At 29.9% G+C, this 19,201-nt stretch overlaps 1 protein-coding gene across 2 annotated transcripts in view; it reads left to right on the plus strand.

Moving 5' to 3' along the window:
• LOC124956380 (probable serine/threonine-protein kinase tsuA) overlaps positions 1-16,755 on the plus strand; it is a 42,026-nt gene extending 25,271 nt beyond the window's left edge. For both annotated transcript variants that reach the window (XM_047512126.1, XM_047512128.1), the window contains exons 3-6: positions 12,580-12,836; positions 13,596-13,659; positions 13,837-14,085; positions 14,753-16,755. In XM_047512126.1, coding sequence (XP_047368082.1) covers positions 12,580-12,836; positions 13,596-13,659; positions 13,837-14,085; positions 14,753-15,256 — 1,074 coding nt within the window. In that variant the 3' untranslated portion in view covers positions 15,257-16,755. The remainder of the gene's footprint in view (positions 1-12,579; positions 12,837-13,595; positions 13,660-13,836; positions 14,086-14,752) is intronic.
• Positions 16,756-19,201: the final 2,446 nt, after the last annotated feature.

A 19,201-nucleotide genomic window follows, 5' to 3' on the forward strand; every position in this document is an offset into this window, starting at 1 on the left:
GTTTATCCACTCGCAAAGATAAAACTTTATATAAATTATACTTTTATTTATTGATTAAAATAAAGGCATAATTTATTAAACATATTCATGGAAAATATAATCTGCAAACTCCAACAGTCAATCTGTGAACATAAGAAAGAATTTCCTGAAGATAAATATAAAACATGTCCTAAAAAAACATATCAAGATTAATACATAATTAATAAATTCAAAGTATAATGCGATATACAATAAAATTAATTTATAAATTTTTCTGGTGAACCAACAGCCAATCTGTGAGCATAAGAAACAATTTTCTGAAACCAAAAAAAAATATTTAACATGTATTTCAATAAAATATATAAACATTAATATATAAACAATCACATTAAAATATGATATAACATACAATAAAATTAATTTGCAATTTTTGTAGATTGAATCAACAGTAAACCTGTGAACATAAAAAGTATCAAATAAGAATCGAAGCTAAACAATACTGATGAGAATTCCTGAAACAAAAATCACAGCTTTGATTAGATTAAAATATGATTCAATATATTAAATTGATAAATAAGAAAATAGACTTAGTAATTGGAAAAAAAATCCATCCATTCGTATATCCATGAAATATTCCAAGTATTTTAATCCGCATTATGTTGATAATTGGAACACCTGAAACATAAAATACATCACTTTTACAATACATCTATAATTTTTCTTTTTTTTTTGTAATAACTTATATCATTTATACCAATATTACAAACCTTGTACTATTGTATTATTGTTCACACTGTTGTTCAGGGCCAATGATAAAAGGATATTTATGTTGTTGATAGTATTTCTATTGGACTTCATCTAATAATTTATTCATCTTCGAAAAACTTGTAAATAAAAAATTATCTGTAACAGAAAACTATATAAAAGGGCATGTGTGGAAAGATGAAATATTATGTACAATAACTGGCTTAAGTAAAACTTATGAAAACAATGAAACTTTAGCCAGAGATTGTAATGTTGAAATTAAAAAAAAAAAAAAAAAAAAAAAAAAAAAAAAAAAAAAAAAAAAAAAAAAAAAAAAAACAAAAACAAAAACACAAAAAACAAAAAAAAAAAAAAAAAAAAAAACAAAAAAACAAAAAAAAATAGATTAAAATGGCCAATAAATGCCATTAATTTATTAATAATATACCGAATTCTTGATGCATTAAAAAATAAGTATTTAAATTGAAATTAAACTAACATTACGTTGACATACAAAGTGATAGAGAAATTAATTATTCAATTAGAAATTGAAATTAGAAATTGAAATTAGAAATTGGAATTAAAAATTGAAATAAGAAATTTTTTCTCAATTAAAAATATAATTATTAAATACAATTATAAATATTTGTTTTATGTTATTCAAGACACGTTGTGAAAAGAAAAAGGAGAATTGTGTTTTACACAATATCCATTTAATAATATGACTTAAGTCGCGTTAAAAAATAAATCAGCAAAATATAGTAAAATTATATTGCACCTTGTGTCGCATTACAAAATGCATACGCAATTTTCTATACCGCCATAATCATATCCATAATGAGATTAGATCTATATTTAATCGATAGATTACAAATATTTCATTTCATTACGTTTATACTATACGCGAAGTATACAGTTACATCAAGTATATGATGTACATACTACATCATTTATATATAAGATACTTTTTTTTATCTATTAATTTATAAAAAATATAGTAATGCATTTTTACAATTTTAAAACCATATATTTCGAATATGCATATGAAAATAATAATGCAATATGAAATCTTAAAAAGAATAATAAGATTAAATAATGGAAATATTAAATATATAATTTTATTAACATGAATTTATTTTATCAATTTATTTTATGAATTTATTTTATCAATTTATTTTATGAATTTATTTTATCGCTGTTGCTTGCTTTAACAGAACCTAACTTCCCTAATTACATCAAGTCACGTAGATTTTTAATCAAAATAGTTAGAATCTACATAATAAGATGATGATAATGATGATGATTACATCATTTTACGACTGTTTTGGCAATTCATAAAAATGAATTCATATAGAAAAGATACAGAAAAGAATTATTGATATAGTAATAATTATATAAAAAATTTATAATTGTTCTGAAATAAAAATCTACATGCTTGAGTAGACAGGTGCATTCCTGAATGCAGTCCTGTTCCTATTCAAAACTATTTTCGTTCCACACTCCTGAGAGTGGGACAGCCTTTTCATTCATTTTATTTATATACCAAGACTTATACATTTCTATACCAAACAATAATTATATTCATTTGATATATGCATAAACATTTCTTATAAAATCATTGTCATATCACTCATTATTTCTCCTTCATATTTCTTATGAATCTTTCATATATACGTGTAATATACAATAAAAATATATATTTTCTTATATATATCTATGAACTTTATCATTTGATGATGACATTAAAATAATTTGGAATACAAATGTACATCCTTGATATATTTTATGCACTCCTGAGTGCAAGGCTGTTATTATTGTATCATATTCCTCATTAAGCAAGATTTATACATTTCTAATAAGAATAATTCATATTTTCGTTTCGTTCATTTGCACTCCATATTAAATATAAATATATTATTTCATTAGAAAGAGTATGAAAATATTCTTGATTAATTATTAGATAAATATCATTTCTTTAATATAATATCATGAAACAGTAATATTTAAATATTTATTTATTATATACTTTAATAAGTGCATTTTCTTTCGTCTATTTTTGATAATTCTGAATTAGAAATGTATATCCTTGCCATAATATATTTATTTGCATTCCTGAATGCACGCATGTACTTACTGTGAACGTATCATATGCACTCCTGAGTGCAGGCAAGCCATTTTAATCGCTTCATATATATACCAAGACTTATGCATTTTTATTCCAAAAAAATAATTATACTCCTTTTATATACGTGTAAACATTTCTTAATAATCTTTATATCAATCATTATATCTTCTAAGTATTTCTTATGAAACTTTATATATATATAATAAAAATTCTCTTCATCACCCTCTCTCTCTCTCTCTCTCTCTCTCTCTCTCTCTCTCTTCTCTGTTTCTTTCATATATACTTATTAAGTCTTTCATCTCATACTCATTTGTTGATTATTTTGGAATAAAAATGTACACCCTTGACATATTTTAATATGCACTCCTGAGTGCTGGCTGCCATTTATATCACTTCATTCATCTAGCAAAGACTTATATATTTCTTATCAGAATGATTCAAAATTTATTTTCATTTATTTACACCATTTAAATATAATTGAGAATATTATATATGGAATAAAATGAAATTTTCCTTATTTATTGTTATACGTGTTTAATTTATTGAAAAAAATATTATCAGAGCTAAAATATTTATATGTAGCTTCATTAAATATTCTCATTAGTGAATTCATTCATTTATTTTTGATCATTCTGAATGAGAAATGTATATCTTTACTATAATATATTCTTCTGCATTCCTGAATGCAGGCATGTACTTACTGTGAACGTATCATATGCACTTCTGAGTGCAGGCATGTACTTACTGTGAACGTATCATATGCACTCCTGAGTGCAGGCAAGCCATTTTAATCGTTTCATTTATATATCAAGCCTTATGCATTTTTATTCCAAAAAAATAATATATACGTATAAACATTTGTTAATAATCTTTATATCAATATATCTTCTTAGCATTTCTTATGAAATTTATATATATATATATATAATAAAAATTTTCAATGTCTCCCTCTCTCTCTCTCTCTCTTTCTCTCTCATATGTATTTATTAACTCTCTCACTTCATATTCATTTGTTCATAATTTTGGAATAAAAATGTATAGCCTTGATATATTTTAAAATGCACTCCTGAGTGCTGGCTGCCATTTATGTCATTTCATTCATCTAGCAAAGACTTATATATTTCTTATCAGAATCAGATTCAAAATTTCTTTCCTACATTTGCACTATTTAAATACAAGTTTAATTATTATATATGAAATAAAAGGAAATGTTCTCTATTTATTAATAAATAACTTTAATTTCTTAAGATATTGAAATATATGAATATTGATTCATTAAATATTTTTATTAGTGCAATCATTCATTCATTCATTCATTCATTCATTTATTTGTTTTTGATCATTCTGAATGAGAAATGTATATCTTTGCTATAATATATTCATCCGCATTCCTAAATGCAGGTACCTCCTTTCTTGATGTAGACATCAAGTCTTGTAGATTTTTAATCAGAATAATCAGAATAATTAGAATAATCAGAATAATCAGAATAATCAGATTAATCAGAATCAGATTATGAAAAGATAATGGGGATGATGAAGATGATGATGATGATAATTACCACATGAGTCATTTTAACTCGTGGTAAAAATAGGAAGTTGTAAAAATGGTTTTACAATCCTGTGTTCACATTATTTACCGCATAAGGGCCTTTGAGCGACCCGCGGTAGAGCTGTGTTGACATGTAGGTATGAAATATGTATATATCTCGTATATATACATACACATTATGCAATTATGAAGATGAAAGAAAAAAAATATATATATATATGATTATTCTGAATTAAAAATCAACATGCTTGAGTATTCAGGTGCACTCCTGTGCACTCCAGTGCAATGTTGCTGCAGGCCACGGGCGTCCACAAAATATTTAACGAGCGTGATTCTATTTTTGTAACTAAAAATTTACTTCAAAAAAGACTCTACTTTAAAATTTTTTAAATGCAAGGACTCGACTTTAATTTAAAAAGAGAAATGCAATGACTCGACTTTAATTTAAAAAGAAAAGTGCAATGGCTCGACTTGAATTTAAAATGCAAAGGGAGGGACTCGACTTTAATTTAAAATGTAAAGGGAGGGCTTGACTTTAATTTAAAATATAAAGGGAGGGCATGACTTTAAAAAAAAAAAAAAAAAAAAATATATTCAAAGGACTAGACTATACTTTAAATTGAAAAATTGACTCTACTTTTAAAAAATTCAATGACTCGACTTTACTTTAAGAAAAAGAAATTTGCAAAGACTCTATTAATTAATAACTAATTGCAAAAGCTTGACTCTAATTGCAAAGACCCTGATTTTTCACGATCGCGAGTACGGAACGCCGTAGCAAGGAGATGGAATGGTCCATCATCTCCGTCCAGGAACAAACTACTACGAGCAAAAGTGTCAACGTGGTAAAAGGGTAAAGGGGATTTTGATAAGACCATAAGCCATTAACGAAGGGTTCGACATGCGGAGCACCTTTGAAAAATGACTTGTAGTCGATAGTTGCCCTCTTGAGCCACAATTTGTGGGGGCCTCTTCAGCATATAGCCTCTTCTTGCTTCGTGCCCTAACCACTGCATTGGAGCATTCCTTACGTGCGACGCAATATAAGATTACGCATCAAAAAACGCCCTACCGTTTGAAACAACGCACCCACAAAAATTGACATGCCACAGTGGATTATACTATAAGAATGAAATCGTCCCTAATCTAAACCGACCTAATCCCGACCTGATCTCACTTTACGCAACAAGACTCAAACCACTCGTGTTAACGCACGCAATTGAACGAGACGCAATAGTCGCAAGCTAAGGAGTTGGGAAGTAAAAAACACGTTTCCGCTGGGTTTTTTTTTTTCTTTCTTTTTCTTTTTATTACTTAACCTAACGAGCGGTAAGTGCTTGCGACGTAAAGTATCGATTTCTTCTAAATAATATAACCACTGAGGTATGACAAAATTCGCGAGTGAATCACTCCAAACGGCACTGACGAATCCCAATACATATTCTCAACTGCGTTTTCTAATCTACCTGGGTGCGTCTCGATTTTCTAGCAATCTTTATTTATTTATTTTATTTAAAAGAGAAAAAAAAAAAAGAAAAAAAAAATAAAAGATTCATATTTGATAAATATTTGAACTAATCCGTAAAGCTATCCTAGCCTGTGGACAATCAATGGACTCAAAGAATCCACCAACCGTGCACAATTACACAGGCACATTTAATCGAATGCTCCAGCAGATATGATATTCATTCTAATCGTTGAACCTATTACAAACTAAGATTAACTGCTTGCACTTAAAAGATGAAAAAAGTTTTAGTAAAAAGTTAAAACCACGAGAATTGCAATATTTTAAATATGCAAGTAGATTCTAATTTGAGCAAAGGCTCACACAAACGGAGGAGGAGGAGAAGAAGGATGATGATGATGATGATGATATCATAATAGTTACCACATCGTGGTAAAAGTAGAGTTGCAAAAAATCTTATACAACTCTATTATATTGCACACCGCATAAGGGCCTTTGAGCGACCCGCGGTAGAGCTGTGTTGACATGTAGGTATGAAATATGTATATATCTCGTATATATACATACAAATTATGCAGTTATGAAATTTTAGGATCACAATAAATATATAGATTTTATAGAAAAAAAAAAAAAAAAAAAAATATATATAAAAAATATTTCAAGAATCCCGAAGTGCAAGCGTTAATTTATAACTAAGTATCAAACAAGTTCAAAATCCTTTGCTAAGTTCAAAATATATGGGATGCATCTAATGTTCTCATTGAGTGCAAAGTTTTTCGAACTGTTTGGATACTGATACGTTGGCGCAATGCAAAGTGTCAGCAAAAAATCTAAAAAAGAAAGAAAAAAAAAAAAGAGAGAGAAAAAAAAGGAAGGAATAAAAGACAATTCAGACATGCTGAATGACTGTAAAATTTGCTGAAACTTCACAAATCCCCGAAGACGGGACTTCTCACTCCTAAGTGAGAATCGGATCCAGAGTCTTTCGGTCCCTACCTACTTATATAAAATTTGGACATTCACTCAGAAAAGGTATGCTACCTGCCTGCCTATTACCTATATTTAAAAAGTGCAAAGCATTCACACCAACACATACACTCCACGGTTCTCTCACATGCCACCAGGGTGCAAAAGCCTACACTAGAGAGTATGCCCCGGGGCACCTCCGACACCCCAGTTCAAACGCGTATTGTTCTAATGTGTTAGGAGTACGTACCAATTGCTGTAATCGACTGCCACGGCTAATGATTATTGCATATATGACTAAAGCAAAAATACTAGTACATACTAGTATATATATGAATACTAGTAATATATACGAGTATTTAAAATTTTCCACAGAAACATGTGGTAATTATGCAAAACGATATTAATATAAGATATTTATTTATTATTAATTAAAAAGTTATCGCGAAACGATGTACAATGCACCACCTAAAACGCACATACAAGTGCAAGGTACACCGTGCAATCACCAGCACAATGACAGCCGCCAAAAGGAAAAAAAATTAAAACTAAACCCACGCAGACTGTTTCTCACCCATACGAGTAACACCTGGGCAAACGCATAGATGAGAACGCAGAAAGCATGGGGGGGAGAAACGGGTATTAGTATAATTAAAGCTGAAAATCCTGAACTAAAAAATGATTAACTTATAAACTAGGCCTAAACGGGCTGTGACTCTACGAGTCTCATTGCTTATCTTATTAGCAAGGACTCAAACAAAAGGAGGAAGAGGGGGAGGGAGTTGATGATGATAATAATTATAATAGTTACCACGTCGTGGTAAAATTAGAGTTGCAAAAAACCTTATACAACTCTATTATATTGCACACCGCATAAGGGCCTTTGAGCGACCCGCGGTAGAGCTGTGTTGACATGTAGGTATGAAATATGTATATATCTCGTATATATACATACACATTATGCGGTTATGAAATAGGATTAAGAGAATATATTTATAAAAATATTTAATTTATTGAAATATTTAATTTATATAAAAAACAACCTCGGACGATTCCTTTCATCGAATGGCTGTTCTAATGAAAGAACGGGATTATGATCCACCACTTGACTGACAGAATCTATCCGTCGCGAAAGGGGTTTGTCTTCTTGCTCATTTATATTTCATCGATATATCAAAATATCGAAGTAAATCGCGATTAAATAGACTAACTGTACGAAGCAATGCATGTAACGTAGATCACGTTATATGCTTTATTTGGACGAAATCGGGTAAATGAATGCCCGATTTCATTATTAATATCGCGAGCAAAGACGAAAAGAGAAGAAAGTGCTAATTAACAGCACTGTTAACTAAACGACTTTGAAACAAGAAGACCCTAGCCTGATATATAAATATATATAATAATAATAATAAAAAATTCACAAGAAAAGAACTAACTACACATACAGGGGGAATCACTCGTGAATAAAATCGAAGATCTTAATCACGGTCACTTTTGCTCGTTTTGGACAATGGGACATCAACGAATACAACCAGTAACCCGTGCCGATATGGACCTTTCATCCTCGGCATGATGGGCACCAGAGGAACTTTAAATTTCTCACTTACTACTTAAGAAGTTCTGCGGTGGCTCCAAAACACTCGTCCCCCTCGACGTTGGTCGAATGATGTCGTGAAGTTGGTTGAAATTATTGTTGAATCGATGAAACGTTGAATCGATGAAACGTTGAATCGATGAAACGTTGAATCGATGAAACGTTGAATCGATGAAACGTTGAATTGATGAAACGTTGAATCGTTGATTAATCTGTAATTAAAAAGAATCGCAAAAGAAATTTAATTATATGTTCCATTACAAAGGAATATATTCAATGAATGAAAATGATTAAAAAAAAAAATATGACTTAAACAATGAACGAGAAATAATGATTAGAATAAAGAAATATACTTACATGTGATTGTATCCAGACGAAGCTTTATATTCGTTGATAAAGATGAAAAAAAGGGCACATTTTTAAATTCACACTTTCGACCATAACAATATTTTTCGCAACGCAATCCTCTTCCACCGAATCGGCCGAAAGTGTGTTAATGATACTAACAACGCGGCGAACAAATGGTTTTAACAAGAATATGACATAAATTCTTGTTTTCTGGTTTAATAATGCGACCGAGAAATTCTAAACGTCGAACAACACTGACTCTAATTCGCGACTTTATTTTATTATTTAAAGCAACCCATTCGGTTGCAAAACAATCAAATTATTTCGCACAAGCACTGACTCTAAGATCGCATTGCACGCGATCTACAACTGAAGACCTGTTGAAATAAAAATTGTTAAAGCAAGCAATGGCGTTTATGCTACAATATTACTGCAATTTATATATTATTTTAAAATTTATTATTTTAAAAATCATATTATTCAAATCATACGATTTCAAATTGTAAACATGTATTATATATCTTTTGTATGCTTTAATAATAAAACGTAAAAGAAAATATTCAAATGGATGTAACTGCAAAACTTATAAGCTATATTAAAATAAATGAATAAAAGGAAACGATCAAAATCGCGTTGTATCTATTGCTTAAAAATAGATATAATCGCAATAGGGATATGTTCATAGTAATATATTAATTGCATGAATACCTATAAATTGAAATAGATATAGCATTAAAGTAAAACTAAACAAGGAGCAATAACATTGAAATTCTAATACTTATAATATTAATTAGACGATTAAACGTATCTTGAAATTATATTCTAACTTTAACTTAATGTATATTTTATGATCTTAAAACATTTTTTATTATTCTATGTTTCTTAATATTCTTTAAATCCAATATAAAAAATTTCAATATAAATAATTTCAATATAAAAAGTTTCAATAAAAAAAATTTCAATATAAAAAATTTCAATACAAAACATTTTAATATATAACATTTAAAACAAAATTTTTTTAATACATCAAACGTCAGCCATTCGCTCGGCAGTGCGTATGTAATATCACATAAAATACATAATAAACGTACGCAATACCGATTACCAGATCTCACCACAAGGAGGTTGCTGCGTATGGAGATCCATGTCAAAATTAATCAAGAAACATAGAAAGTGTTAAAAAGTAAAAATTTATATAATACACTATATATATATAAAGTGAGAAGCTAGATGAACCGACAATTAATGTAAAATATTTAAGAACAGGTCTAAACAAGTTACTTACAGGAATGAAACTGCGTAGTAGGGAAGAACGGGAAGTCGTGCCAAGGTCGAACTCTCGATCGTCCTTTGATTGTTTACATGTACTTTCGCAGGTACTTTCTACAATTCTCTGAAAAATACAATATATGCATTAATTGTGTGGCTATATATGTATGTGTGTGCAAAAAGTATCGATATGTGTATGTGTCATAAGAAAGATTTCTATATGTGCGTATATGTGTATATGTGTATACGTATAATATGTGTGTATGTGTGTATGGTACTTACTTGTATGCCATATACGTAGATGAAAATCTTATACGAGGTGAAATACGATCGGCTCCGTCTAATTAATGAAAGATTTTATTAATTAGAGTATCGATATCGCGAAAATAAAGTTGGAAAACTCGAAAAATAAATATGACGCCTTAGCACCAAGAGAACACCAACACGACGATTTTATTTTCGCGGATATCTTTTAAACGCGATCTGGTCACGTCCTACGAACATTCACGCGTGGAAAACGTTTCCTCTACGATCGATTGGTATATAAAATAAAGCTTAGACTTCCGAAAAAATATACTAATTATTCATAATTAACGGAACGACGTAGCTTCCGTGAAACCTGTACCACTCGCGAATCTAAAATGGCGTCGATATTACCGGCAACGAGATTACTTAGTACCCCTAAGCGCATGCGCAAAACGTCATTTATAATATGGCTCGTAAAATTTATAATTTTTCGATCTATCATATAAAAATATCGAAACAATAAAAATATTATATACGAACTTAAAAATTGTTCAAATAGATACTTTATTGTTTTAAACTATGAAAATTAATAATTATAATTCATTACCTATAGAAATAAATCGCTAATAGAAATAATCGCTAATATCGAATTTCGTTCGAGACAAATATTTCTCCTTAATCTCGATCGATAATACGTAATTATGTAAGCCTCGTTGATTATAACGTTACCTTACCTAAAGGATTGAGATGAAATACTATTAATATTTCCCTAAATCTCCATCGAAAATACGTATAATTTTATAAGCTCGTCGATTATAACAATGTATAACCTAAAAGATTCAACAACGTTATTAATATTCTCCTAACTCTCGATCGATAATACATAGAGAGGTATATAAACTCTTCAATTGCAACAATGTATAACCTAAAATATTTCAGAAAATTATTAATTTCTTAATAATGTCAAATGTCTGTATATACGATATCTATATATATATATATATATATGCATACGTATAAATTCGCATAGACCATACATATTATTAATCGAAATTAATACAAATAAGATATGGGATGTTAAACGAGAAATTAAACGTAGATAATTATCGTAGAAAATTTCAGAAGAAGGAACATACTTGGGGATTACGTCTGGAGAGATGTTACTCCTATAGCGTACTTCGTAAGACTGAAAAGATCGTAGATTCATTCAAGGCCAAAATACACGTACGCCTGTGTTTACTTTTTCTCACTCTCAATCGAAAATTTCTCGGAAATATACGACCTAATATTATTTACATGTCGAACGTTATTTCACTCGATCGATATTCCCCCTCTCCTTCCACTCTCATTACATTTTATTTCACACATATATATCGGAAGAGAACAGACACACGTATAAGGAAGAACGGACGTGTATATACATATATGTATGAAAAATTATCTATAGGATTCTTGCAAATTTTAAAAATGTAAGATAGTATTAGTAAAGAATAAATTTGTAGGTATATGTTCGTGTGCATGTGTGTGTATATTTTTGACAATCAAATACGATACATAAGGTAATCAATATCGACTAGTTAAACGACGCTAAACGATTATGTAGATTAGAAAAGATCATTGGAGATTCTAAAATTTCTATAATAAATCTAAAAAATTAAAAAAGAATTGTTACGTAATGACCGATTGTAATATATTTTCGTGAATATTTTTTAAACCGGACAACATCACGATCTGTTGTCGCGGCCTCTGAAAAATCACGTGTTTAACTATCGATTGATATATTAAACGTGGATGTACATTAGAAATGAATTAACTAATTACCTTTAATTACGAGGACGATGAACGTGTTGCAACTTGTCGGCATATCCAAAATGGCGGTGCTATTAAAAATAATGACCACGTTAGTCATATTAACTTCCTACCCCTCGACCATTGAAATAATTTTTTCGAACTATCATCAATGAAACAAAATATAAAAGAATAAAAATATAAAAGGATTTTTTTTATCGACAATGTAGACAATAAAAATGCTCGCTTTAATCTTTCATAGAACTTTATATATATATATAGACATTCGTAGAGAAAATATTGTCTTCTTTATGGAACAACACACATATATTGAGACGTTAAAAATAGACAATAATTTTTCTGACATGATAAAATATAAATTTGAAACATTTAATATTATAATAAAAATAAGTCGATTGAAGTAATCATTTTTTAAATAAATAAATAAAATATTCATTTAATATTCTCTTTGTTTATTCCTTTTTGTGTCTATAAATTTACAGACGACTATAAAGGTGTATGCAAATTGTCTACGACCAGATATCGAGTACAAAACCCTGAGCATTACTTATGAGACAACGTGTCGCGAGGTTGTTCAAAATTTGTTGAACAAATATCGTATGAGGCACCGTGATCCAAGACTCTTTTATATGACCATGGAAGTTACAGTAAGAAGGGCCAATGTACGTACGATTTTGCCACTCGACGAGGACGCCAGACCTGCTGTACTTCAATCTTGTCATCCACGAGGCGATTCCAGGTACTTTTTTTCTTTTTTATTTTTTCTTTCGCATGTTTACCACCTTTCTGGATTCAATTTCAAGAAGAATTGAGAAGAGCATGTCAGTTTGAAAAATATAATTTCAAGTGATAAGTAACGATCGTAAATATAATTTTCTAATCTCTCTTTCCTTCACAATACAGTACATAGACGCTAACATTAAATTTCTTCTTTTTTTGTTTCCCTTTTTTTTTTCTTTTTTCTTTTTTCAGAAAGACCACCCCGAACCTTCGAGTTTATTTTCCTTTAACCCATCCAGACTTTCATTTATTTTTCTTCTTTTTTTTTCACGCCTATAAATCGACTCCAAAAAAGACTTACTATACATTTGATAAAAATATATATGTTCTAGGTAATAGATGTACCTATCTATAAATATTTGAAAGCAATTGGATTTTTTTCTTTTTCTTTCTTTTTCCTTTTTTTTTCTTTTTTATTTTTACGATTTTAACAAAAATTCAACTTCCCCGTCGTATGTTTCATTTCATTTGGTTATTTTCGTCGGTAGTTCGAAACTTCCGGTGAAATTGAAGTAAAATAGAGAAAGGTGGTGGTAGTGGAGGACGAGGAGGAGGAGAAAGATGAGGGAATAGGGATAAGGGAATATCTTCTAACGAATATCCTTTTGAACTTACCGACTTAACCGATCTCTCGTTTCTTTCCCCCGCCCTCCACCCTCCTTTTTTTCCCCCTCTCGTAAATATAAACTCAAGAAAATTCTTTTCTTTTTCTTTGCAGATTTTCTTTACAGACACGTCGTGGCGGTCTTGTGAAAATATACGATAGTGCTCTCATGTCTGGCGTAAGTATTATAAAATTTGTTCGATGTGTTCGTAGTAACACATATAAGAAGTATATGCTTGTATGTAATTGTTTGATATAACAAACTAAAGGATATACGATTTTTTTTTTTTCGTTTTCTCTCTGTCTCTCTATCTATCTATCTTTCTCTATCTCTTTCTTTCTCTCTCTCTTACAGTCAAAGTACAAGAGTCTGCTCGTTTCCGAACAGACCACCGTGGACGAACTGATCCAGATGTTATTGAGCTGCTATAGTTCGAAAGAACGGGTTGAACAATTTTCCTTATACGAAGTCTGTGAAGGGGAGGAATATCAGAGGAAACTTCATCCAGATGATTCACCTCTTAAAGTTACGCAACGATGGACGAGCGCGGATAGACACTTACGTATACGACGTAATCCCGATTATAATCCACACAGGAGAAAGGTGAAACATCTGATAGATTTAAATTTTATCTGAACGTTCGTTAGAAATTTCTTCAAAAAAAAAATATTAAAAAAAATAAAAAAAAGAAGAAAAACAGAAAAAAAAACAATCTACTAAATTAATTAAAAAGTTTAATTATATAATTTAATTAAATATAAAGATGAGAATAAAACGAACGAGTGTCTCGATTGTATGTGTTAGAAAAAGAAAAAAGAAAAATAAATAAAATAATTAAACGTTCAATTAAAAAAAAAAAAAAAAGAAAAAGAAAAATAATAATTCGACGTAGACGACACGAATTTTAGATATCGTCGGAAGGAATTCGCAATATCATTAGAAATTTTGAGGAAACGGTGAATAATGTGTAGGAGCGTTTTAATTAGAAATTAGAGGAATTAATTGCAGGTACAATTAGGTTATAATTAAATGACATGTATTATATCATTAAAAGTTATATTAAAGTGGAATGAATTTGCACGATGAATCATACGATTTCTCTTCCAACAAAGAGTAGAGATTGTATATGATTTAAGTAAAATTTGTTCTCCGTCAGACAATAATAATCGTTCACCATTCAACTCTAAAGTATTATAAGAATTATTCATAAGTACTTTCAATAGAAAGTCAAATACAGTTGGAGTAACAAAAAGGTCCTCGTCATTTTCAGAGTATGTGGGCGTCGGACTCGAGTATCAGTATGGCGATGTCGCGACTAAATCTTCATGGTGATCATCGTCATTATTCACAGAGCGAAAACAATAATCATCTTCTTCTTCATCAGCATACCAATAACAATAACAATAACAATAACCTCAATCACAATAATAACAATAATAACAACAATAATAATAATAATAACAATACGAGTACTACGAACAACAACGTTCACAAGCTCGAACAACATCATCACCATCATCATCATCTATCGTTGGGTTCGATCAATCAACAATCGAGAATAGTTGTGGCGCACACAACGCAATTGCCGCCATTGCAATTGTCGCGTGTGCAACAGCAACAACAACAACAGCAACAGCAACAGCAACAGCAACAACAACAACAACAACAACAACAACAGCAACAATTGCCTCTGAGTGTCCCTTCAACGCCAATCTCCTCGAAACATGTTTCAACAGCTGCTTATAACGATTATGAAAATTATCTCTTTATATGAGTGATTATTAACGAACGATCATGCTCGTTCGTTTCTATTAAAATATACTCTCCTTTCGTATCCAATGGAAGAGATATAATATTCATGAGAGATTACGATGTAGTACAAGAATTTTTTAATGTTAAGAAGTTAACGTTATTACCTGATTTATACTTAAAACTCCATTCTTTATTTACGTTAGACTTTACACGTAACGCATTTGTCGTTGTTCCTTATCAAAGCGATCTGAGGAAAGATCTATCGATCTTTTCTGTTTCTACCAAAAAAGAAAAGAAAAAGAACAGGAAAAAGAAAAACGTAAGAAGGAAGAATAATTGATAATTATCAAAGGACATGGTCGACGTTCATTATGCTACGAAACAAAGAGAATCACGATTGTAGTCAGTAGAAGAGAAAAATTGTACCAAAGGTAGATCTACGAAATGATTAATAAAAAAAACAAAAAAAAAAAGAAGAAAAAAGAAAGAAAAAAAAATATATATATATATATATATGAATATAATATAGATGCATATTAAATGTACTATTGAATATTTTGCTTTTAGAGCAAGATTACGTATGAATTTTTTTGATCGCGATTATGTATTATGTATTATTACTATTACTATTATTATTATTATTAAATACTATTATTAATATTATTATTAATATTATTATTATTATTATTATTATTATTATTATTATTATTATTATTATTATTATTATTATTATTAGTAATATGTAATCTTCTTAGGAAGATTAATTTTCCGTCGAGTGGTAAACAATTAGTGCAAGAATGACGTCATTTGTATACCCCGCGAGATGATCGCCTATTTATTTATGTTACTCCCGTAAAACATTTTTCTGTTTTTTTTTTGTTTTTTTTTGTTTTTTTTTTTTTTTTAGTCAAAGTCACTTAAAAATTTAAATTATTCCTATATATATACACACATATACTGTCCTCGACTGTGTCTCTGTAAAAAAAATCTCGTCGTGCAATCCGATTGGACAGTATCTAATATGGGTATTCCGTACTTGTTGTTATGTAAATAATAATCAAACAAATAATTTCTCCTGATAGAATAATTTTCGATGAAAAAAGAACAAAAAGGGGAAGAACCAAAATCGTATCTAACATTTCTTTATGTAAGTTTCTAATTATCGCGTTTTCGTTTTATTTAGAGACTCGGTGCTGGCGGCGCATCTTATTACCAAAGAATCGGTACGATATGTATAAATGAAAATAAATAAGAAAAAAAAAAAAGAAAAAGAAGAGAAAAAAAATGATAATAAAAAAAAAAAGGGAAAAAAAGCAAATAAATACAATAAAGGAACTGGCAGCCGAGTTATGTAATATGTGCAAGGATGTACGAGAAAAAAAAAAGAAGTAACGCGATTGCACGTAATCGTATTCACGCGTTGTAAGTACCTAGATAATGTAAATAAATTTTTGTAATGACGTCGTCGTTTGTTATATTTTATTACACGAGAGAATATAAGATTAATAATTTGTGTCCCTCCCCTCTCGTAAATATATATATATATATGATCTATTTTATTCTTACCTTTTCGACAGTGTTGGTATCGAAATGTCAGCTTAAAAAGAAAAGGCAAGAAAGAAGAAAAAAAGAAAGAAAAAGTGACAAAAAAAGTAATAAATTATACACAAATATTTCCGTGTGATGATAAAAATTTTATTTACAAATGCGACAAATGTAGGAATTTGGTTATCGGTAAAATATCAGAGAGAGGGAGAGAGAGAGATAGACAGAGAGAAAAAAAACAGATTCCGACATTTTTCTTTGTATACATATATATATATGTATATACGATATATATATACATATATATATATATGTATATAGATATATATGTATACACATATACATACAAATTTTCTATAATAAAAAAACACCCGCTTCCAAAAGATAGTCCCTTGTCGATACAACTCAATTGACAGGAAAATAGACTATAACTGTTATATATCGATGATCTCTCGATCATTAATCGATAATAATGCAATCGTCGTCATCGTAATCATCTCACCGCTCATCTCTCTCCGAGATATCACCGACCTTTAGGAAAGAATCACTGAGATGTGTAACAATAATAATAATCTTTACATTAAATACGATTAAATTCTAGCTAATTTGGTATCTTTTTGTTCTTTTTTTCTTTTTTCTTTTTTTTCTTTTTGTTGCTGTCTTTTTTTTTCCTTCATATATTTTCTTTTCTTTTCTCTTTTTTTTTCTTTTTTTCTTTTTTTTTTTTTCTTTGCTCTCAAAGGGCTATGCGGAATTACAGTAAATAGAAATATTTATTTCTCAAAGTAAAAGGGATTTTTCTCTTATGTTCTTCCATCCCTTTTTCCTTTCTTCTCCAGTGGGATCGTTTGTGGGATAGATGATTAGTGTGTGTGTGTGTGTATGTGTGTGTGTGCCTGTGTTTGTTTTTTTTTCATTTTTTTTCTTTTCTTTTCATTTTTTTTTTCTTCCATTCGAAGGGAACGTGTTCGAAAAGGGATATACCTGTTTTTTTTTTTTTTCGTTCGGTTTTTAGTTTCAAAGGATAACATCACAGCATTGACATATCAACATTGAAACAATCGAGGCAACGCTCTCTCTCTTTCTCTCTCTCTCTCTCTCTCTTTCTTTCTATCTTTCACTCGCTCGCTCATATCATAAAGATTCAGTATATTCGATCTATTTCGATCCTTACGAAGGAGAGATTTCGCGATCTGTGCGTTGCAACGATCGTACCACTTTTCATTTTGCTATAGAACAATTTACAACATCTCGTTAATTAGTCGCCTCAATTCCATTTCCGAATAAACCATAGCTCTCGCACATATTATACATACATGTGTATTCTCTCTCATTCACACACATACTCTCTTTCTCTCTCTCTCTCTCTCTCTCTCTTACTTTCATTCGCGTTCATTATTCTCTTGTTTATTTTCACGATCAGAAATAATCGTAATTTATAATTCGTTCATACATCCTTCTCTCTCTCTCTCTCTCTCTCTCTCTCTCTCTCTCTCTCTCTCTCTCACATACAGTTTCATTCTCACTTTATTTAATCTCTTTTCGATCTCGGTATGCAACAACAATGAAATAAATTTCTTTCGTGGAAAACGAATGGATCGCTCGTCGTTCGATCGTCGTTTCAAATGATGATATCGATTCGATCGATCGATCGATTGATCGATCGAATCTCGAACGTGGGAAACATATATAGAAGATATAATATATATTAAGGGAGACCTTTGATCCAACGTACCAGCCACACAAGAAAATTCACCGAGGACGCTCGAATGTCCGCGTGCGTGTCGAAATCATTAGTGTCCCGATAATTCCATCTTCTTTTTGTTCTTCCATTTTTTTTCTCGTTTCTAATTTTACCCATTTACCCCCCTCCCCATTCCTTTTTCATTCGTTTTAATTATTTTCGTTATTTCTATTACACGCAATTAAGGACAATACCGTCCCCGGAGAGATAACGATTGATTCGAAGTGACGATCTAACGCGCGAGGACGGTTACGGTATGTATACAATGATTTATATTTCAAATGATTCAATTAATCAATCGATTCATATCATTTTACATTAGATTCGATGGTAAATTTCTTTTTCTATTCTTTTCTTTCCATCAAGAAATCATTACAATTTTCTTTTCTTTTCTCTTCTCATCTCTTCTCTTCTTTTTTTTTTTTTTTCGCATTCAACACATAATACAACACGATTAATAATCATTTTAATAGACAGTATAATATATGGAGAACATTTTTATGAAATTAATTAAATTTTTATTATATTTAACATAAAACGATTCGTAACTTCATATCGATTCAAAACATCTCCACGATCATAATCATCATCATCATCATCATCATCATCATCATCATCATCATCATCATCATCATCATTATAATCATCATTATAATTATCATCATCATTATCATGATC

The sequence above is a fragment of the Vespa velutina genome, chromosome 21, assembly GCF_912470025.1.
Source record: "Vespa velutina chromosome 21, iVesVel2.1, whole genome shotgun sequence".
Lineage (NCBI taxonomy): Eukaryota > Metazoa > Arthropoda > Insecta > Hymenoptera > Vespidae > Vespa > Vespa velutina.